The 20,910-nt window shown below is 37.3% G+C and overlaps 4 protein-coding genes across 13 annotated transcripts; 3 read left to right on the forward strand and 1 right to left on the reverse strand.

Moving 5' to 3' along the window:
- The first annotated feature begins 429 nt into the window (after window positions 1-429).
- Window positions 430-2,817, forward strand: LOC7471061 (uncharacterized). The gene is made up of 3 exons (XM_002311306.4): window positions 430-1,601; window positions 1,772-2,160; window positions 2,344-2,817. Exons 1-3 carry the CDS (start codon window positions 890-892, stop codon window positions 2,734-2,736), a joined length of 1,494 nt encoding a protein of 497 aa, XP_002311342.1. The 5' UTR covers window positions 430-889; the 3' UTR covers window positions 2,737-2,817.
- A 205-nt stretch (window positions 2,818-3,022) lies between these two features.
- On the reverse strand, window positions 3,023-7,817 carry LOC7471062 (magnesium transporter MRS2-5). Of its 6 annotated transcripts, none has more exons than XM_024607074.2 (9): window positions 7,605-7,817; window positions 6,410-7,017; window positions 6,067-6,137; window positions 4,958-5,125; window positions 4,720-4,848; window positions 4,280-4,621; window positions 3,876-3,923; window positions 3,365-3,418; window positions 3,023-3,264 (listed from the first exon to the last, which is right to left on the reverse strand). In XM_024607074.2, exons 2-8 carry the CDS (start codon window positions 6,846-6,848, stop codon window positions 3,404-3,406), a joined length of 1,212 nt encoding a protein of 403 aa, XP_024462842.1. In that variant the 5' UTR covers window positions 6,849-7,017; window positions 7,605-7,817; the 3' UTR covers window positions 3,023-3,264; window positions 3,365-3,403. The 6 variants fall into 6 exon arrangements, with proteins under 6 accessions (XP_024462842.1, XP_024462841.1, XP_024462839.1 ...); XM_024607073.2 differs by having other exon boundaries at window positions 3,365-3,425; XM_024607071.1 differs by lacking the exons at window positions 3,023-3,264; window positions 3,365-3,418 and adding exons at window positions 3,455-3,774; window positions 7,192-7,311.
- Window positions 7,818-9,463: 1,646 nt separating this feature from the next.
- LOC7498212 (uncharacterized) lies at window positions 9,464-13,422 on the forward strand. 5 transcript variants are annotated; one of them, XM_024606883.2, is made up of 5 exons: window positions 9,464-10,032; window positions 10,108-10,167; window positions 10,915-11,980; window positions 12,359-12,541; window positions 12,753-13,422. In XM_024606883.2, exons 2-5 carry the CDS (start codon window positions 10,155-10,157, stop codon window positions 12,943-12,945), a joined length of 1,455 nt encoding a protein of 484 aa, XP_024462651.1. In that variant the 5' UTR covers window positions 9,464-10,032; window positions 10,108-10,154; the 3' UTR covers window positions 12,946-13,422. The 5 variants fall into 5 exon arrangements, with proteins under 5 accessions (XP_024462651.1, XP_024462654.1, XP_024462655.1 ...); XM_024606886.2 differs by having other exon boundaries at window positions 9,465-10,032; window positions 10,858-11,980; XM_024606887.2 differs by lacking the exon at window positions 12,359-12,541 and having other exon boundaries at window positions 9,465-10,032.
- A 3,125-nt stretch (window positions 13,423-16,547) lies between these two features.
- LOC7471063 (LRR receptor-like serine/threonine-protein kinase RPK2) lies at window positions 16,548-20,414 on the forward strand. The gene has a single exon (XM_002311308.4). It carries the CDS (start codon window positions 16,793-16,795, stop codon window positions 20,153-20,155), a length of 3,363 nt encoding a protein of 1,120 aa, XP_002311344.4. The 5' UTR covers window positions 16,548-16,792; the 3' UTR covers window positions 20,156-20,414.
- Window positions 20,415-20,910: the final 496 nt, after the last annotated feature.

Here is a 20,910-nt window from a genome sequence, read left to right on the forward strand (position 1 = left end):
AGATACGAGCATGAAGACTGGTAAATACCTACAATTTCAGCAATTTATTTATAAAATAAAAACCTTATTTGTATCAAATAATCCAAATCCAATTAGTGGCCCGTGTCCATGTGCGGTACACTAGGACTAGGTGTGTTTTTTTTTTTTTTTTGGAGGGGGAGAGATGACAATTTCACCCAACTCGTCAAATATTTGATGTCGCTAGCTTAACTTACCGTCTCACCGTGAAAGTGTTCACCTGGCCTTCATTTGATTCCGGTCTATATTTCTTCATGTTTTATAGGAAGCATTTTTCTTTTTTTTTCTTTTTTGCTCGAAGTACTGTCTGGAATCCTAATTAGGCCATATTATTGGTAGCGTTTGTTGGTGATAGATGATATAATAAAAGGACCTGCTGTTTCAGCGCATGATATGACCTGCCCATAACATTTTCTGCGACGGGGCATTGAACATTCCAGGCCACGTTCTTTTGTTGGTCAGTAGATGGATAACAAGAAGATACCAATCAACAATTTACGTGTGTAGTTTTTTTCCTGGGTGATAAAAATTTAAGTGGCCTGGAATTCTAGAAGTCGAACCATATGACGCCAAAAAGTGCTTTTCAAGGTTTTTCATGGGGCAAAATCTTGTTTGCATTCTTCCGCAGCCAAAGCTGCAATATTGAACGACTCTTTCTTTATCAAAATGCTTCTCTTTGTTTACCTTTGTGTTGATGCCTTGATCTTGTATTTTTCAAACAAGTATGTTCAGTTTCTTCTTCCATTGGGTTTTTGTTCTCTCATAAACCCTGCCTACTTGTTATTTAGTGGCTTTAATTTTAGATCCTAACTTGATTGTCGTTCTTGGAGTCTATTGTTGATTGATTTCTTTGTTAAGAGAAAGGCTGGTTATGGATTTATGGGTAGTAGCCGTAGCTGCTGGTGCAGGATATGCAGTAAAAGCTAATTACTTCAAGAATTCTTCAGCGAGGTTAAGAGAACGCTCATTTGAATCCTTTTCTTTGGATTATTTTCACAGCCAATCCCAGTCCTGGAATTTACTGCAACGAATACGGGAGCAAACTTGCCCCTTTTGCAGATTAGGTATCTGCAAGCATTCAGCAACAGATGAATCATTAGGTAGAGATTTTATAGGGGTTCCAAGTAGTAGTGCTACTAAAGGCGAAATACAGTTACAGAGTCATCGGCCTTATGGAAGGGGTTACTTTCTTTATTTATCTAGTGAATTGTTGCCTGATTCTATCAAACGAGAAGTGAGTTCGTTTCGAAGGTTAACAGCGGACAGGCAACTTGGGAATAGGTCTAGAGGGTATATCAATAAATTCCTTGATTCTTCAGATAGTATCCTCACTCCTGAATTGTATGGAGGAGACATTGGGTTTGAAGAATATGAATATGCTTCACTACCATCTTCATCTACAGAAATGGCACAGCCATGGATAATCAGAGGTAGCCATGATTTTGGACAAGAGATGCCGTTAGAGAAAGAAAAGGGATCGTTGATGCTTACTAGAAAACAGATGCAGTATTTTGATATGGGACAGTCTAGGAGATTTAGCAGGTCAAGTAGAAGGGTAACTGGTGGATTGTTTTATTCACAAGGTTGTGTTCTTTTCCACATGTTCTCATGAGCTTGCTTTACATTTTCATTTCTGACGTTTTTGGTTCCATTGAATTTGGTTTCTGAGTCCAAATGCTGATTATATGACTGTGCGTCTTCCTTTGAAGTTAACTTTTCCTTCTGTTTGAGCTTCGGGTTTTCCTTTCTGCAGGGTCTTATGATAGAATGCTTCTTTTCTTCCTGGGGATAACTGTTGGAATAATGTCTCATGTTGCCGCAAATAAAAGAGAAGTGGACTACTTAAATGAATTGTTGAAGCAGAATGAGAACTTGGTCCAGGATTTAAACGAGGAGCTTGTTAGTGAGGGTTCAAGCTTCCAGGGAACCACTGAAAAGCCAAGCAACAGCGCATCAAGTGAAGTTTCCACGAAAAAGGAATCGGACAAGTCTATAAAATTTTACGGCAGAGAGCCAGATGATGAGAAGGCAGCGAACTCTGAGGCAATGAGTAAAATTGAGGCAGAGCTTGAAGCTGAACTAGAGAGGTTGGAGCTAAACATGAAATCATCTAGTTTAGAGAGAATGCTCGATTTAATTGAGGTAATTTTGTTAGACTCGATGGATCTAGTTTAAGTGAGTGATAAGAAGTTAAGACCTAGTTATACCTTTTATGTTATGATTCAATACTTGGTTTAAACAAAGTCTCAGTTTCTGTTGCATGTCTAGTCTATTTAAACATGTTCCTTATTGCATGTACACTTCGTTTTGCGTTGTTGTCTGCAGATGGACCCCAACTTTGAGCTTGATGTTGAGGGAGATCTAAGCCCAGACGAGGGTCATAAGAAACCTGACGAATTATCCGATTCAGACGATGACACAAGTGGAAGTTCTACTAATCCCATTGATACAGCAAACTATGCCGTATCACCCAAGGAGCTCAGCTTGCGTCTTCATGAGGTAATTCAATCAAGGCTGGTAGTCCGGATCATGGAACTCGAGGCTGCACTTGAAAATAGCCAGAAGAGGTTATATGCCTTGGAGTCGGATAGCACAAGCCCTAAGATGGACTTGCATGGTGAAGTAGAATCATCATCTATACAGCAAGCCCCGAGCTTCACTGGTGAAGGCAATGGCGTGCACTGCCAATTTGCTACATCAGGGAAAGCTGATGACTGAACACGAGAACAACAGTGTACTCTTGAATTCTCAATAAATGCTGTCCTTGATGGTTGATCCAACAGGGATAATTGAGTATCACTATTATACTAGCGAAGAAAATTGTAGGAGGAAAATAGTTTAGTCACGGAAATTCCAATGCCACCCATAGCTTATTACCCTATAAATTCACCCAGAAAATGTCCATCCAATAATGGGAGGTGGTTGCTTTGTTTACCAGGAAAGAAGAGCCCATGGTGTTGCAATAGAAAAGGCCTACGCTGCTAGTTTTTTTCAAGCATTATAGTTCAAAGGAGAATATCTGTACTGTTGAAATGGACAATTTTATCCAGAGCTTCTTGTCACATAATAGCCTGCATTCGACGCAGGGTACATGAGCTATGCCTGAACTTAAACAAGCGAACAGGCCTTGAATCCCTTGATACACTATCCCAGTTACAAAATTAGCAGAGATGATCCTCGGATCAAACGTATAACAAAGCCGCTTGCAGACCAGGACTGTGTGCTTTCCCTAGGCCAGATATTTGCCTTCATAAGAAATGTGATGCCAAACCGTCAGAAGACTGGATCCTCGTATCACATTGATGAGGACCTCCAAAATTATGGACTTAAGCAAGAATTTACACACCTCAATAGAGAACCTCATGCAATATATGTATGCATACCATCATAGAACAAGCCCCTGTCATCTTGGAAGAGCATAAATTAACCCAGAGAGTGAGAAGAAAATCAAATTGAATCATGGGTTTCTATGAAAGAAATCAAGTGTTTGTCTCCATTGGAGCAGCTTGTGCTATAAACTAAAGTTTATAATGGAAAGACCTTCTTGTATCTAAAATAAAACAAGAAACACAAATACAAGAATACACATGCAAGACCAGTTATAATCAGAACCCAATTAAATGCATTCGGGTAATCAAAAATTGAGGCTACAAAGTTCATCCCAAATATTCCTGTCACAACAGCAAATATTGTAGTCACAAAGGTAGCAGCAGTAAGAAGCAACTCGAATTGAATCAGTTGGTTCTGGACATTGCCCTGTATATATATGAGACAAATTATATCTCATGTTTTTTTCCTCGATCAAAAACAGAAATGAAAAGCACAGTAAGAAATTAGAAGTCATTATTACCCCTTACCAGTTTAATGTTGATCAGATCTTCCGTGTCATCTATGTATTCTTTGAGCTGCAATGTTTATAGAACAATTAATATAATCATGCAGTAAATATTCTTGCACATCACTACGCAGAAACCTACTATGAAATACAAGCATCCTTTTAATGTTAAGACACCATAGTTTCCATTTTAGAACCTATAAAATTTCTAAGTAACCTGGGCTGGTTGTGTGTTTCAGCTTGCTGCCAAGAGGGGCATCCTGATTTAATTGTTGGATTGTCAAAATCAAAATATTGGTTGGTTTTAGTCATGCATGCCTTATACCTCAGGTCATTTGTAGGATATCAATTAGCAAGCACTATCCAATCACAGCAACTCATACATAAATCTAGATAAGTTCAAAAACGTGTTATGCAGATACACACCGAGAACAACTTGCTAAGAGTGTTGTCGATAGCAGCAAAGTATGCTTCAAGTAACATTTCAAGTTGGTCAATATTCTCGCCATTACTGGATGAACTCATCAAGCTTCCATGTTTACTTGGACTTATATTGCTAAATGCTCTCTGCAATTTCTGGGCTCCACTAAGTGACCTTACTGGCGAAACAGGTGCAGATTTTGAAACCACTCTGCCCTCACTTGGGATATCATTTTGAAAATACATATCACCTAGAGCATAAGCTTCTGATCTCTGTCTTTTCTCCGTCAGATACATCTCAGCCATGTCACCATCATCATCCATGAGATGTTCTATCTCATCGTGGACCTACAATTCCAATCTCAAAGCTAACATATGGAGGAAGAAAGCGGAAGAAGACAATAGATCACCAAGAGAAAAGGGGAAAATAAGAAGATTAAATTTACCCTCTGAACTCGCTGGGTCAATGCAAGGAGGTGGCCCTTGAGTCTACGGACACGTTCCAGATTATGAGTATTAATAGATGTTGCTAGTTCATCCAATACCGGATATACCTCCAATCCCAGTTCTTTTACCTATCAACCCAAAACTCCTTAATGTGAGGAAGTTACCCACAATTTTTCAAATTTCAAACTGCCAGTTGATCTATTGCTTTTATTGTGTGTACTAAGGCCTGTTAACTACCACTGGTTTGCCAAAGCGAATTCCAGGGAGAGAGGTGTTCTGAGAAATGATCTTGAGCATTAGAACATTTACGTAAAGCGACCAGTCTGAATTGCAGCCCAAGAATTCCATCACACATAAAGCTATTGTTAAATGGCTGCCCACTCTTAACCCACATAGTTTCTGGAACTGCATTTGGTCAAATCCACCATCCAATAACAAGTGACAAGTAACAACCATGCATGCAAAAGCATTGAGAGGCAGTTTACATATTCAACTCTTCTAAACCATTTTTCTTTCTTTCATAAGCTATATGTATTTATTCCAGTGAATGTTATAACAGAGAGGGGTTCAATTAGGCCCTCCAAGACGTTGTGAATTTCAACTTTCTCAGCATCAGTTGATCATGCAATGAAACGATATAGTATGCACCAAATAGCTACCATGGTTGGTCAATACAATGCATGCCCAAAATTATCGACAGGAGGTCATGAACTCCTATCTTGCAGCTAATTAAACTCATTGAATGGCAACAGAACAACAATATTTTAACCAGAGTATTAATGAAACGCAAGCTGAGTCTCCACACAGCTACCGCAGAAGAGAAAAGGTGATGCACCCTTAAGGTAACAGCACATGAAATTACCCCTCTGTCAGAGTACAAGATAAAAAGCATCAGACCAGCCATAAAAACTGTCTTCAGGTCTCAGGGTATAAGTTAAAAGTGTAAAACCAGAAAAGGCTGACTGCAGCACATGCCAATTCTGTTTTTCCAGCATCAATAAGTTTGATGCGGAGAAGGAATATCAAGTTCGATTCTTGCATCGCAAGCATCTCAACCTTTCAAAAACCACAATATTTTATATTAAAAAAGGGCATTGATTTAAGATTGCCAATTCCATACCACGTGGAAAGTCATCTTGGGAAGTGAAAACAATCTTGGTACATGGATTATCTTTACAAGATTACCTTTTGATTGGAAGACTGGCTTCCTTTTCCACAATGACATCATTGATTTCTAAAAGCTTAAGGGCTTTACTTAATTGGTCTGTGAGTGTTCGTGGGCAACATGTTCAGAAAAAGATGGAAACACTTTCCTTAATAGCTAGTGGCTCGTATTGTTAGCATACCTGAGCATCAAGAGACATGCAAGTTAGATCCAAAGCCAATTCCAGAGCTCTGAATTCAAATGGCAAGTCCTCTGAATCAAATCAAAAGTAATTATATACAGCTTGTACAGCATGACTTTATAAACTTCAAGAAGTAAAAAATAGTCATAATTGTGAGTAACAGAAATCAGTTTGAAAAAAATTGAAGTGAGCAAACTACTGTTGCAAGCAAGAAGCTCTACAGTTTCAAGCCCAGTTAATCAAAAGAAATTCAACTTTTAAATTCCATTTATCTGCCTACAACAAAGCAACCAAATGCTTCAAGGCCATAGAAACAACTGTTCCAAATTAGAAATATCTTTACCTGCTTGTTCTCGATTTGTCTGAAGACGTTTGCAGAATTCTGACATGTACTGGACAACACATCCATCCAGGGAATTCATCAGGATAACCTCATCCGCTGTGATTATACATCTAATCTGTTCAAGACTGACCACAATAGCCTTCTCCCGACCTAAGATTGTAGAGGGATAAATAAAAAGAGGGTCCAAAAGGCGCAGATCCCTGGAAGGCAGAGAACAATGTCTCATTATGGTGGCCTTGTCAAGCTCCAAAATCTTTGAGTTCCCATCCTGATCAATCTTTATCCATGAACGATTTCCATGACCATGACCTCTCTTCTTTAGGCCTGGAAAGCCAGACCCACGATTACCATACCCATCTAAATTAAGCCTTACATTGCCGTGAGAAGAAGCAGGTTCAGGAACACCAGCTGGTACATGTAGACCTTGGAATTCTTCCATTGGACATCAACTTTCCTTCTTTTGGTGCCAAGTCAAAATTTCGTAGAAGGGTGATGGCCAACACTCATTGAATGATTTTAATGCGCCAATCTATGAAATCTGAGTTAGTCAAAAAAGATTCAGCAATAGTTATCCATGTTCTTCATACATTTCCGGGTTAAACACAGACCTGAAAAGTAAAGCAGTGTATAATAATTATAAACCCTATCAGTTCATCAATTGAAATGCACATCAGTTCCCATGAAAGAAAGTAACATCCTTCAATTAATAATGAATGCAATAAAACGAATCCTTCTGGTAGCTAAGAATGATCAAAAAGCGAAAGACTGAAACTTTGACGCACATAAATCTGCGGCTTGACATTTCAGGTGGATGGTGATGTGTGTGTGTGTGGGCAAACGCGATTACTCATGGGTGTTTCAGTAAGAGAAATCCAGAATTAACACAAGCCATCTCTGACTCTCTGCGAAAAGTAACAAATTTCTTTAATTATTCAAACCCAGAATAAAACTCCACAGAAACAAGAGCAAGAATCAATTACACCACAGTTCTTGCTTCTAATCACATCTAATGATTAACATTACCACGACATCAATTTCTGTAAAAGCTGTACATTACACATATAAGAGGACAAAATCCAGTTACTTCATTCCAAGGTTTTTGATCGATATTAAAGGAAAGCCTATGAAAGAATACACCCACACACACACCAGCATGATGAAAGATGAACCAAGGAAGGAGAGACGAGAACGGTACCCTTTTCAAAAGAAAAAATCGTTTAAATTTTCAAGCTGCAGGGTGGAAACTGGTGAGATAGAAAGAATGCAAAAGAATATTCTCTTTGTAAAGAGATCCAGCTGATGAGAACTGTGTTTTCTTGCAGTAACCATGAAAGAGAAGCAAATGTGCCAGCGCCGTTTTTGCCACTCCCGCTGCCTGAATTTTATATGTTGCCCACAGCCGGACGAAACAACCTCAACCTTTAGTTTTATAAGCGGTTTGTAATTAATTATGCTATAATTGAATTTAATTATAATATTTAATTTAAATTTAATTTATAAAAAGTTGAAATCATACGAGATAAGATTTAATTTAAATGTTTTTCGAAAAAAATGGATAAGTGTTTTTAGAAAATCGGTTTTAGCATTAAATATAGCAAATTAAATAAGTTAATATCTTTATATTATTTTTATATATTAAATTCTATTTAAAACTCAATTCTCAGCATTCAAAATAATTTTAAATATAATATAATTTAATAGATAAAGAAAGTAGAGACATTATATAACATGATTGACAATAAAGAATTGCTAACTAATTATCGTTGAATTAGTATTAAAATATTCATCGATTTCGTGTTAAATTATAATAGGAATATGAAATCTCATGTCCATATATCTCAATATTTTTAATATTATAATAGGACATGCAACAACCCCGCGCGTTCAATATTCTATATGATATGGATTTATCTATTGTTGTCTGTAATTTTGATGCCTCGTTTATCGTCACAAAAAAACTTAATATTACAGCTTGAAATTAAGCTAGTTTCTGTATGGTAGGAATAAATATATATATATATATACACACACACGATAAATATTTCTCTGTCACTCTTAATACTTGTTTTTCTTTAGGAAAAATAATCTCTTAACTAAAAGATTTAAAAAAATCACTAGTTTAATAAAGATAAATAATTGATTGTTAGTATTTTCATCGCGGATTAGACTCAAATTTCTTATACTGTAAAGAAATAATATATAGATCATTAGAAATCTTTTAGTATTGTTATTAAAATTAGTATAATTATTTAAACTTGAAAAACCAACCCGACTCTTTCATTAATATTTCATATATTTGCCAATTTCATGATTCAAATTATAGATTTCATTAGGTCGAATTAATTTTCTTATATATATATATATATATATATATATATATATATATATATATATATATATTATTTATCATCAATTCAATACTAAATAATAAAATTTAATTAAAAAACCCTCACGTTAAATAATGAAATTGCAAAAAAAAAACAAAAAAAAAACTCAATACAATGTCTAAAACTTGAGAAATTTATGTCAGACTATTAATAAATAGTTAATCTTTCAAACTTATAACTCGAGTTATGGATTCAACTGTTTCAAATTAATTTATTTTTTATTATATAATAAAAATATAAAAATTAATTTATCATTAAATCAATACTAAAATATAAAATTTGATAATAACCTCAAACATGAAATAATAAAATTGAAGAAAACAAAAGTGTTAATACAAAAAAGCCCAATTATGCTGGCCTAGGCCCAAGAGAGGTTGACGTGCCTGGCCCATGTATTTTCATTCGCCTATTTTATTTATTAAAAAAAAACATGTGGTTTGCGTTTGATTAAAAGGAAATATGACGTCCAGGGAGTCGAAACCGTGATCTCTGATATATACAACGCGCGCTAACTACTTGAGCCACAACATGAAACTTGCAATCAAACAATATATTAACCTAATTTAAACAGTGAAACCTTCGATCCAGTTGTTTTGGTAATAATATGAATTTTTTTTGTTACTCTCTTGAGATGAGACATTTACTAAAAACTTGGTTTGCTTAAAGCAAAGAACAGCAAGTGGAATTTTCTTAGTCACCACTTCATCAAATTATATAAAAGAAGCACCCATGATTAGTTCATCCACCTAAAGTGGAAAATTGGATCTGGAGAAGGAGAAGGCTAAATCCAAAATCCGATCTAGAGTTTCACTTTTATTTCTTCTTCTTCTTCTGCCATTTTTTTTTTCCGGCAAGAGTTTCTTTCTTTTTGACAAACAATCAATCCCGTTCCTTCCCTGTATAAAGAGGGCCGCAAGAAAGTATAAATGTAAAATGACCTGACAGTCCCTCACTCGATGACATGGCACATTCCCATTAGTCAAGATTAAAACCCAAAAATAAACTCCAAGTACCCTTTCATTAACTGGAAAAAGGAGGAAAGATGGCGCGAAAGATTTCCATAGTTAGTTAGAAATCCCTGAACTATAGCAGAGCCTTATATCATCAGATGATTCCCGCTCTCCTTCTTTCTTGCTTCCTTAATTTCCTACCTAAAAACCTCAAGAAAAAGAAGAGGGGGATTTATCTCTCAAAACAACAGCAATTTAGGCTGTTCATTTTCAAATCAAATCTCAGGTACGGAACATTCTTTAAATCACTGCTAATGATTTTTCTTTGATTTTTTGTTTTGTTTTTGTTTGGTGATTTTAGTATAGGTATAGAGAGAAGCAAATTAATTAATGAATAATTAGCTGCGGATGATTCGTAAAAGTAAGCTCTTATTCTTGTTTTGTTGAATAACCAGAGCTGCTTCTTGCATGTTGTTTCGTTTAAGAGGATTAAGGAAATGAGATAGAAAGGAATTTTATCTAGCGTTTGAGTTGTTATGATCGAAGTTGTGGCACAAAAAACATCAAACAGAACACGATTGGCTTTTAATCTGTGTGGAAATTTTCGGAATTTTAAAGATGTTATATTTGGTGGTTGGCAGTTTAGTTTCATAGTGTTTGTGAATTAGCATACATGTCAAGGAGATTGCAAGAAAAGAGATTTTTTTTATTATTATTAAAACAAAAGGAAAAGAAAAGAGGAAGAAGAGAGAGATTACTAGTAGAGGTGCACTTTACCATATCTAAACTTGAATCGTACTTGTTTATGTATTAATTATCCAATCCCCTCTCCCTCTCCCTTGAATTTGATTTTATTTTGTTATATATGGGTTCTTAATTTCTTAAACTGAGTATCACAGCACATTAAATCTTTCGATTTTTTTTAATTATTATTTGTTGATATTACTCGGATAATTGTATCCTGTACAGTTACATGTATATAGGTCTCTCTGTGAAAGAAATTGTTTTCATTTCATCAAGCAAGCTCTTAGCTGTGTATGTGTGGTAAATTGTGAGATTGAGATACCTTCAATTTTGTCACATTTTCATACTCAAAAACTTTATCCTGCAGGGTTCCTAGAGTAATAGAGTACTAAAAACTAAGCTGGATCAGATTAATGTTTTTCAGTTATGGACTTGGAACATGGAAGCGGAAGCAGCAAGCATTCGGAATCACATCCAGAGGTTAGTGATGGGAGCGGAACCAGTGATCATGAAGATACATATCCAAAGCTTCGTGTTCGGGTTGGGAGTAGTGACAATCTTCAGAGAGACCCAGAGAAAATTGACGGGACCGAAAGCAGTAAAAATTCAGAATCAAATCCTGAGTTTATTAATGGAAGTGTTAGTAGTAAACAAAGAGAGTCAAAACTGGAATTTACTGCTACAGAAGGGGATCTTTACATGCCATTTGTAAAGTCAGGTCCTTCCTCTTCCTCGCCTTCCTCTGCTTCTTCTCTGAGTTCTTCTAGCTCATCATTGTATGATCTATTTGATGTGATCGTAAAAGAAAGCGCTGACCCTGGAGCATGCACTGATTTTGAATCACCCAACGAAGCTCACGAGATTACTCAACCAGCATCAGAAGATCATGAGAATGATACTTCCATTGAAAATTCTCACAAATCAAAAGAAAGTGAGCGTGGCTCTTCAGATCACACGCTAACATTCCCAGTTTCTGATGCCACTCATGAATCCCTGGTGCACAACATGTCGCCAACACAATCCCCTCCTCTCCAAGTCATGGAACGACCAGGAGGATATGATCCTTTTAGGATTCCATCATCCATCTTTGAAAGAAATAAAGGTCCAGCACCAATGGATTGGAGTGTTGCTTCCAATGAATCATTGTTTAGCATTCACGTAGGAAACAATAGTTTCTCCAGAGACCATGTTTTATTGTTGGGCGATCTGGGATTGTCTGGAGACATTAAACAGTCAGGTGAATTGATCATGTTCAGCCCACCCCCTCCAAAAGCAATGGTGGCCACTGATAATCAGTCTTCAGATCCTGCCTTGGAAACCTACAAACAGAAGGGTGGAGCAAATGGAATATCAGATAATACTATCAAGGATCCCGCAGAATATCAAACTAAGGAAAATAAACCAAACCAAGCTGTATCCTGGAAATCTCCTAGAACTTCCAACTTTTCATATGAAAGTGGAGACAGTGTCGAGTCCTTTTCTTTTCCAATGTAAGCTGCTCCCATTCTCTACATGCAAACACTTAAATACTAGATTTCATGCGCGCTCAAATTGTGCATAAAGACTGGTGAACTCTCGTTATTCATGCATAATATACATATCCATGCAAGGCGCCAGTCTTTGTCCATATCATATCTGTGTTTACATTCACATTGCACACAGTGAATACATGGATGTTTGTATGTTTGCGACTTTTTGTGTGAATTCAGTCCAGACAGAAATGCCTCTGGACTTGGCATGCTTGTATTTCATGCATGTAAACAAGATGTCTAGATTTACTCTACAATTATATTCACGTTATTGCCTAATTAATTAGGACTCCGCAAGCCTAATGCTTTGTCAATGAGGAATATACCTTTGTGTTGCAGAAGAAAGAAGAAATATGCATGGCCATTTTGCTACTTTTCTAGTTGTAGCTGGGCGCTCTGCTACTGTAAACGGCCAAGGTGCTACTTTAGGTGGCCAAGCTGCTCGTGTTCTTATTGTAGCTGGGCGTTCTGCTACTATTGGAACTGTGGCCGAAAAGGATGGTGTTGTCATAAATATTCTGCGTATGCTCCTCTCTCTCCCTGTCAATTGATAACAATCAAGAAAATAGTAAATTCTGTATTGTTAATTTTTTCCAACCGCCACGATTAATACCAATTACGTCACTTATGTTCATATATGATTCACAACTATTGCCATTTCATCTACATTATAAAACAAGGTTTATAATAACACTTTGTTATCTCATGATCTATATTTCTTGGGGTTTTGCAGTTTGGCAAATGGGATGAGAAATGGTTCCCTGAAAGCAGGTATTGAGCAGCGGCAGCAGCATCTGGAGTCACCGTCTGCCCCAGTGAGTCAAGAATCGGCTTCCTATCATTGGTGTCATTGCTTTTCATGTTGCTCACGGGGTTGTTCTTTCAATTGCTGTTGTTCCTGTCGAAAAATCAAGTGTTGCTGTTAGAACTGGCTCCTTACTCATATGATGGAAGAGTGCATCTCAGCTCCTAAGGCGCTTCCTGTTTAAAATGCAAGCCTGAGCTGTCCTTAATTAAGTTTCTGGTGATTAAGTTAAAATTGGGACATTGACGGTGGTTGCTACTTAATCATCACGAGGCCTCTTGAAAATGCAATTGTTGTCCATGTGCGTTGTTCTTGGTGTGACTACAAGGAAACTGGTTCTTTTCAAGACAGGAAAAAAGGAAGGCGCTGAGGAATGGTAAGGGGAACCTCTAATCCTTTACCTGCATGATGTTTCCTCCTGGAATTTCAGGATGATTCCTCCCTGAATCGGAGCTAGTTTATAACTAACTCTATCTATTTTGCGTCTATATTGCTGTAAATTAACCTTTAATTTAATAGCCCTCTAGTGCTATTAGACATTGTTTTCAAGCATATGCGGTATTTTTTTTTATTATTATTATTATTTGGATTCTGCTGATGTTAGAAGCATGGTGTGATTGTGATGATATTACTCTATCTATACATGAAGTGATGAATGAAATTCTAAATGGTAGTGAGTACTGCATGCATCGAGTAAGGTAGGAAATATATACAATATCTACAATTCAGGGGGGGGGGGATCCTTAAATTAGTGTATTATCATAGAGAGAGGGGGGAACATAATTAAGATCGCTTATGAAAGTCTTCTTCTTCTTCTTCTTCAGTTTCATGCTTTTCATCATTTGTTTTTCTTTTATGCCCAGCATGATAGCGCATGTAGATACGACTGATCTTCTCTCCAATTGGTTGAATTACAATGGTAGTTTTGGGGATAGATGCTTTCATAGAGGTGGGTATGGTCATGAATTTATTGGGAAAAATAGGTACAGCTTGAGTAATCATTTATATAATATAGGTATCGAATCTTTCTTACAAAAACCACCAAATCTTATGTATCGATGCCCTTGTCCAGAACCAGCAAGAGATGTTGGATGAATGTATAGAAATTTGTAGAATGATATTAAAGGTTCATCCCCGTATTAATGTAAATGTTTTCGATGTATAGGATGCTCTACTTGAATTCATGCCTTGTAAAGAAATATCACGCCAAGAGCTTGGCCCATCACTGCTGTTTTTGTCAGCGGAATAATTCTTTCGTCCTCCAAATACAATGAAATTGGAAACATTTATTTAATATCTGTTAGCTTTTTTATTTTTCCAAGTCATTAATTTGAAAACTAAGTAATGTGGCTCTATAGTTCTATTCTTCGCCATGTTCTGTCATATCATACGTCGAGAATGCACAACACAACGCATATTCATAACAATGTTAGCTAGTTTGGATTCTAGCTGGTGTTGCATTGAAGATTCTCGCTCTTCCTCCTCAATAGATTTTATATTTGGTTTCACATATGATAATATTATTTAAAAATATGTGCGTTGGAAATAGAGTTTTAAATCTGTTGTTGAATAATTAGTCCCCAGTTCTTAAATAGTAGCTGACAAAAACATGCCCAATAATAAGACTATAGAGTTTTTTTTTAAGAGGGTTTTTTTTAATACATTAAAATAATATTTCTTTTTATTTTTAAAGTTCATATTTTATATCAACTCATCAAAATAATCAATAAATATAAAAAAATTCAATTTTTTCAGAATCACGGCTCAAAAGATACCCTAATATATATATATATATATATATATATATATTAAGAATCATGTGAATCCACGCCATGGCGCCGGCCCCTCGGCTAGTTAAAATTCCAGATGCCGGGAGTTGGAATAGTTATAATGGAAAATCTGCTCTTCGAGAGGCTATCGCTTTAAGCAGGGGGACAATTAAAAGACCAGCATTTATTCGATGTGTGGAAATTAATTGAAGTTGGCGGTTCCTAATTCTTGATTGGTAATTAGGGTACCACATCCTTAAACACAAAGGCCCCTCCCTTTTATTTTGAGTCCTGATATTTTGCACCTTGGATACGTTAAAGAAGACTCCAAGAGGGGATTTATGGGGAGGGCCTGAGCACCACACTTTTCATTGATTATGACTGGATGACCTTGGGAGCTCATGCATGAAGCTTGGACACTAGAAATATCCCCTTGTTATGCTCAAAATAAATAAAAATAAAAAAGACACGTGTGTGTGCGTGTGTGTGTGTGTGTGTCATTGCTATGTTAAGATGTGGTAATTAATAGGTTTTTCTTGCAGAAGGCCGACCACTGATATTCCAAACAGTAGCTAGCAACCGGCGGCTAAAACCGGACGAAATTCTGGAGATGACGTTGGGAGTTTTCTTGTTAGATCTTAGCGAAGGAATTAAAATCTTTATAACACTTTCTATTAAGAACTAATATCTTAATGGATGATTGCCTTGTTTGAGGTTGATTTTATATCGATTATTAATTTCTTATATATATTTTGTAGGGCAAGAATTAGCACATAACAACTTGTTCATTGAAGCTCTTTGACTTGCTCCTGCCTATACAGTGCCGTTTCACCTGAAAAAGTTTCTTTAAGGCTCTCGGCAATATATCTCTTCTTTATATTTTATTTACAGCTTTATATTCTTTCTTCAAGTATTTTTTCTTTTTCTTTTTCATTTTTCGTTTCTATATATAGAGAAGGTAAAGAAGAGAGTGTTTTTTTAGTTTATTTATTGCTATTATTTTCAAAACAATCAAGTATTTTTTTTTTTAATTTTAAATATCAGCACAGTACTCAATTATACAAACTTACACGGTTTCTAATTATAATAATTCTTCATGATTTATTTATTTAGTATATGAACTAATGAATAATTTACTGCCAACATGTCAATTTGGCATGTATATAACTAATGTAAATTCTTCTAGTTACATCATAGGTTACTTGCATGATACTCATTAAATCTTGTGGTTTCCTTTATATATGAACTAATATAGCTCAGTACTAGAATAAATAATATTTGTTTAGGTATTGAAATAACACTTGAAAGATTATTGAACGGTCGAGATGTAATTATTTAAGGTTTAATAAAATCTTGTGACACGTACAGGGTTCATGGCTTATTATTTGTTTAAACTTTATGATTTGATTTTTAAACCTTATTTAAGGTTCAATAATAAAATCTTATTATTTGTTTAATAATTATTCGTTTTATTTAATAAAAATTAAGTATAATATATAGTATGGGTAGTAGCTCAATAATAATTAGAAAGGAGGGGGGGGGGGGGGGCTCTTCTCAAATGCAATAATATTGTAAAAAAGGAGAAGAAACACAAGAGGTATGCATTTGTCTTGTTACCGCTGTAGACATCTTCTATTCGTTGATGAAACGACGACGTAACCGTTGATTGGAATTTTAATTTATTTTTTTCTTGTTTAATCGCTATCATTGTGATTGTTAGTTCTTAAATTAACAACCCAAAATAATAGTAATAATACAATAATGGCCATCATCCACGCGGAAGACGAAGGAGGGTCCCTCGCAATAACTTTTGAATGGGACCCACCAATGTGCCGGGCCTTACGTGTTGACGGCTTGATGCATTAATTGACCGGCAGTGGACCCCACTCTCACCAGCAAAGTCCTCTGCTCTGCTCCCCACCTCCCTCCTTGCCCTTGGTAGACTTTAAACGAACTCTCTCAAGTCGTGCTTGCTAAAAAGTAATAAACAAAACGAGAGAGAGAGAGAGAGAGAGAGAGAGAGAGAGTTTTCCTTTCCTTCTTCCATTAGCCAGCCAGAAAAAGAAAACACGCTTCCGTCTTTGAAAATCACTGTTTTGCCTTCACCCCAAACACAAAAAGGATCCCTTTTCATTTTTTCATTTTTTTCTGGGGTTTTGCTTCCCTCTTGGTTCTATTTTCTCTTCGTTTCTTGAGAAAATGAAATGCAATCTGTTATCAAAAACCCTTCTTCTCTTCTTCTTCTTCTTCTCTCTCTCCTGTTTTCTCTCTCTTGTCTCTGGTGATGAAGCTTTTCCTGATAAATCTGTTCTGTTGGAATTCAAGTCCGCTGTTTCTGATCCTTATGGGATTCTCTCAAGCTGGAACCCCAACAGCAGCAACAAGACCAAGACCAGTCACTGTTCATGGTTTGGTGTCACGTGCAACTCCAAATCCAGGGTTATCTCACTGAATATCACTGGTGGGGATGGCTATGGAGGTAATTCTAAAGTTCCTCCTTGTTCAAGGTCTTTGAAGTTTCCTTTTTTTGCCCTTGGGACTAAAAGAACATGTTATAATCATGATGGGAAACTGAAGGGGAAGTTGTCTCCTTCTATTGGAAAACTTAGTGAGCTTACAGTTTTATCATTGCCTTATAATGAGTTTAGTGGGGAAATTCCCATGGAGATATGGGGTTTAGATAAATTACAAGTGCTTGATCTTGAAGGCAATTTGTTTGCTGGGAAATTGCCAGACGAATTTGCTGGTTTAAAGAAGTTGAGGGTTTTGAATCTTGGTTTTAATAGACTTGATGGGGAGATTCCAATTTCTCTGTCCAATTCTGTGTCTATGGAGGTTTTGAATTTAGCTGGCAACATGCTGACGGGATCTATTCCCGGGTTTTTTGTTAGTTTTTTGAAGTTGAGGGAGCTTAATCTAGCTAATAATGAGCTAAATGGGACTGTTCCTGGTGGTTTTGGAAGCAATTGTCGGTACCTTGAGCATCTTGATCTGTCTGGGAATTTTCTTGCGGGTCGGATCCCTCTTACTTTGGGAAATTGTCAACAGTTACGGATACTTTTGTTGTTTTCGAATATGTTGACGGGTGTCATTCCTCGCAAGTTCGGTCAGCTGAGGAGGCTTGAAGTTCTTGATGTTTCAAGAAACTTCATTAATGGCGCAGTCCCTGCTGAACTTGGAAATTGTGTTGAGCTGTCAGTTCTTATCCTTTCAAACCTTTTCGAAACACAGCCAGGGGAGAGAAATAAGAGTGGAAAGGTATTAGTTGGATTGTCACGTGTTGCTGGTGTTGAGTATAATCATTTTGTAGGATCTCTTCCTGCAGAGGTCACAGCCCTTCCAAAGCTGAGAATACTTTGGGCGCCTAGGGCAACTCTGAAAGGGAAGCTTCCAACCAGTTGGGGTGACTGTGAGAGCTTGGAGATGGTGAACTTAGCTCAGAACGGTTTCTATGGACAAATAAAGGGAGCTTTTGAGAGATGCAAGAAGCTGTATCACCTTGATTTGAGCTCAAATAGGTTAAGGGGGGAGCTTGATAGGAATCTTCCAGTTCCTTGTATGACAGTATTTGATGTCAGTCACAACCTCTTATCAGGCCCTATCCCCAGATTTGATTATAACGTGTGTTCCCCCTCCTTGAACTCAGATCTTGTCCAAGTTGACGACCCATTATCAGGATATGTACCATTCTTCACACATGAAACTCGTGTTGCAAGCCATTTGCCTTTTGCTCCCGCTAGTTTAGCTGTGATTCACAATTTTGGCAGAAACAACTTTACTGGTCAAATCCGTTGGCTCCCAGTTATTCCAGAGAGATATGGGAAGCAGATTGATTATGCCTTTCTTGCTGCTGGGAACACGCTCACCGGATCGTTTCCTGGAAGCTTATTTAGAAAGTGCGGTGAATTAAATGGAATGATTGCTGATGTTAGCAAAAACAAATTATTAGGTCCTATTCCATTGAATATTGGTGCAATGTGCAGATCTCTTAGATTTTTGGATGCCTCTGACAATGAAATTTCAGGGTATATTCCTCCCAGTCTTGGGAATTTGAGATCCCTCATCACCCTTGACTTCAGTGGTAACAGACTGTGGGGTCAAATTCCAGCAAGGCTCTATCGATTGAAGTACTTGAAGCACATTTCCTTGTCTGGCAACAACCTGACTGGTGCCATCCCTTCTGGCTTGGGGAGGTTACGTTCTCTTGAAGTGTTAAATCTTTCTTCAAATTCCCTGTCCGGTGAGATTCCACTGGACATTGTGCTTTTGAAAAACCTAACTGTTCTTTTGCTTGACAACAACAGTTTCTCAGGACAGATTCCCTCTGGTTTATCTAAGGCAGCATCACTATCTACAGTTAATGTAAATAACCTGTCTGGGCCATTCCCCTTGATTCGTAAAGTGGCAAATTGCGGCAATGCCCCTGGAAATCCATATCCTAACCCATGCCATAGATTCCTCCAATCTGCTCCATCTGATTCGACAGACAGCAATGCTACTTCTTCACCAGGGTCTAAAGCTGGGTTTAATTCAATTGAGATTGCATCCATAGCATCTGCATCAGCCATTGTTTCTGTTCTTCTAGCTTTGGTTGTTCTCTTCTTTTACACAAGAAAACGGATCCCAATGGCCAGGGTTCAGGTTTCCGAACCCAAGGAAATTACCACATTTGTTGACATTGGTGTTCCATTATTATATGAGAATATTGTACAAGCAACAGGGAATTTCAACTCGATCAATTGCATTGGGAATGGAGGGTTTGGTGCCACTTACAAGGCTGAAATTTCTCCAGGAAGCCTAGTGGCCATAAAGAAGCTTGCTGTTGGAAGGTTTCAAGGTGTTCAACAATTTGATGCTGAGATAAAGGCCCTTGGGAGGGTGAGGCATCCCAATCTTGTTACTTTGATAGGATACCATGCCAGCGAAACAGAGATGTTCCTCATATATAATTACTTGCCAGGAGGTAATTTGGAAGATTTCATTAAAGAGAGATCGAAAAGGGAGGTTAGTTGGAAGATTCTTCACAAGATTGCTTTGGATGTAGCCCGGGCGCTTTCTTATCTTCATGATCAATGTGCTCCTCGTGTTCTGCACCGTGATGTCAAGCCCAATAACATATTGCTGGATAATGACTTCAATGCTTATTTGTCCGACTTTGGATTATCTAGGCTTTTGGGGACCTCTGAAACCCATGCAACAACTGGTGTAGCAGGAACATTTGGATATGTTGCCCCGGAATATGCTATGACCTGTCGTGTCTCCGAGAAGGCTGATGTTTACAGCTATGGTGTGGTGCTACTTGAGTTGATATCAGATAAGAAACCGTTGGATCCTTCATTTTCTTCACATGAGAATGGTTTTAATATTGTTTCTTGGGCATGCATGCTATTGCGACATGGTCAAGCGAAGGAGGTCTTCACTACAGGACTATGGGATTCTGGTCCGCATGATGATCTGGTAGATATGCTGCACTTGGCCGTCACTTGTACAGTTGACAGCCTCTCAAACAGGCCTACGATGAAGCAAGTTGTTCAACGGTTGAAGAGAATTCAACCCTCCTAGCGTTAATCAGGATGGTGGAAGGTGCCTGTCTGTACATCCTAGCATAGAAGATATCACATGAGAATAGAAAATCGTAGTTGTAAAACACCTCTTAAGATATTGAACCGAAGTGGTGGTTTTCATTAGAACGTATTCATGTCTAAATACCCGTCTTGTTTTAGGCTAAGGAAAATTGTTGTTTCCAAGAATAACAAATATTCCATCGAAAGTGTACTTTTAAATGTATCTATCCGAAATCATCGATAATTTTGTGGCTGCATACTCCAAGTGACTGCTACGGACTTATGGTGTTTGCTGTCCTCCCCCCTTCTTGTTGTGGCATGGCCATATCTGTCCTTCCAATCATTTTTAATACAGATTGCTGCTCTCGTTTCAGGGAAGGCAAATAGATTCAGATTTCTGAATAGATTTGGCGTCATTTTCTGTCATTTCATCCTTTTCAATTATATCATGAATTTATTTTCAACATTACAGATTAACTTTGCAGGGAAAGACCAATAGACATCTTCTTAGTCATGCAGCAGGTGCCATACAGAGTATATTTACATTTTCACGGCTGAAACACCATCACTCCTTCCGTAAGGAATCTTGCGATTGCATGCAAAAGTTTAAATACAATGCCTTAAGTTTAAATACAATGCCTTCGGTTTTGGAAAGAGAGATCCGCTAAAATACCTTGAGGAGAAGAGATCCCTTTTTCGAATTAGTTTTCCATGATAGACATCGGTAATCTGCGGCCTGCCCTTTTCTCTTTT

The sequence above is a fragment of the Populus trichocarpa genome, chromosome 8 (assembly GCF_000002775.5).
Source record: "Populus trichocarpa isolate Nisqually-1 chromosome 8, P.trichocarpa_v4.1, whole genome shotgun sequence".
In the NCBI taxonomy this organism is placed as follows: domain Eukaryota; kingdom Viridiplantae; phylum Streptophyta; class Magnoliopsida; order Malpighiales; family Salicaceae; genus Populus; species Populus trichocarpa.

Coding starts and splice junctions, on each gene's coding strand:
- LOC7471061 (XM_002311306.4), top strand. CDS start 890: ATGGATTTATGGGTAGTAGCCGTAGCTGCTGGTGCAGGATATGCAGTA. Junction 1,602..1,771: donor TGGATTGTTTTATTCACAAG/GTTGTGTTCTTT, acceptor TCCTTTCTGCAG/GGTCTTATGATAGAATGCTT. Junction 2,161..2,343: donor GAATGCTCGATTTAATTGAG/GTAATTTTGTTA, acceptor TGTTGTCTGCAG/ATGGACCCCAACTTTGAGCT.
- LOC7471062 (XM_024607070.1), bottom strand. CDS start 6,848: ATGGAAGAATTCCAAGGTCTACATGTACCAGCTGGTGTTCCTGAACCT. Junction 5,126..6,066: donor GCATGTCTCTTGATGCTCAG/GTATGCTAACAA, acceptor GACCAAATGCAG/TTCCAGAAACTATGTGGGTT. Junction 3,924..4,279: donor CTCTTAGCAAGTTGTTCTCG/GTGTGTATCTGC, acceptor TAAACATTGCAG/CTCAAAGAATACATAGATGA.
- LOC7498212 (XM_024606883.2), top strand. Junction 11,981..12,358: donor GAGTCCTTTTCTTTTCCAAT/GTAAGCTGCTCC, acceptor TTTGTGTTGCAG/AAGAAAGAAGAAATATGCAT. Junction 12,542..12,752: donor TGTTGTCATAAATATTCTGC/GTATGCTCCTCT, acceptor GGGGTTTTGCAG/TTTGGCAAATGGGATGAGAA.
- LOC7471063 (XM_002311308.4), top strand. CDS start 16,793: ATGAAATGCAATCTGTTATCAAAAACCCTTCTTCTCTTCTTCTTCTTC.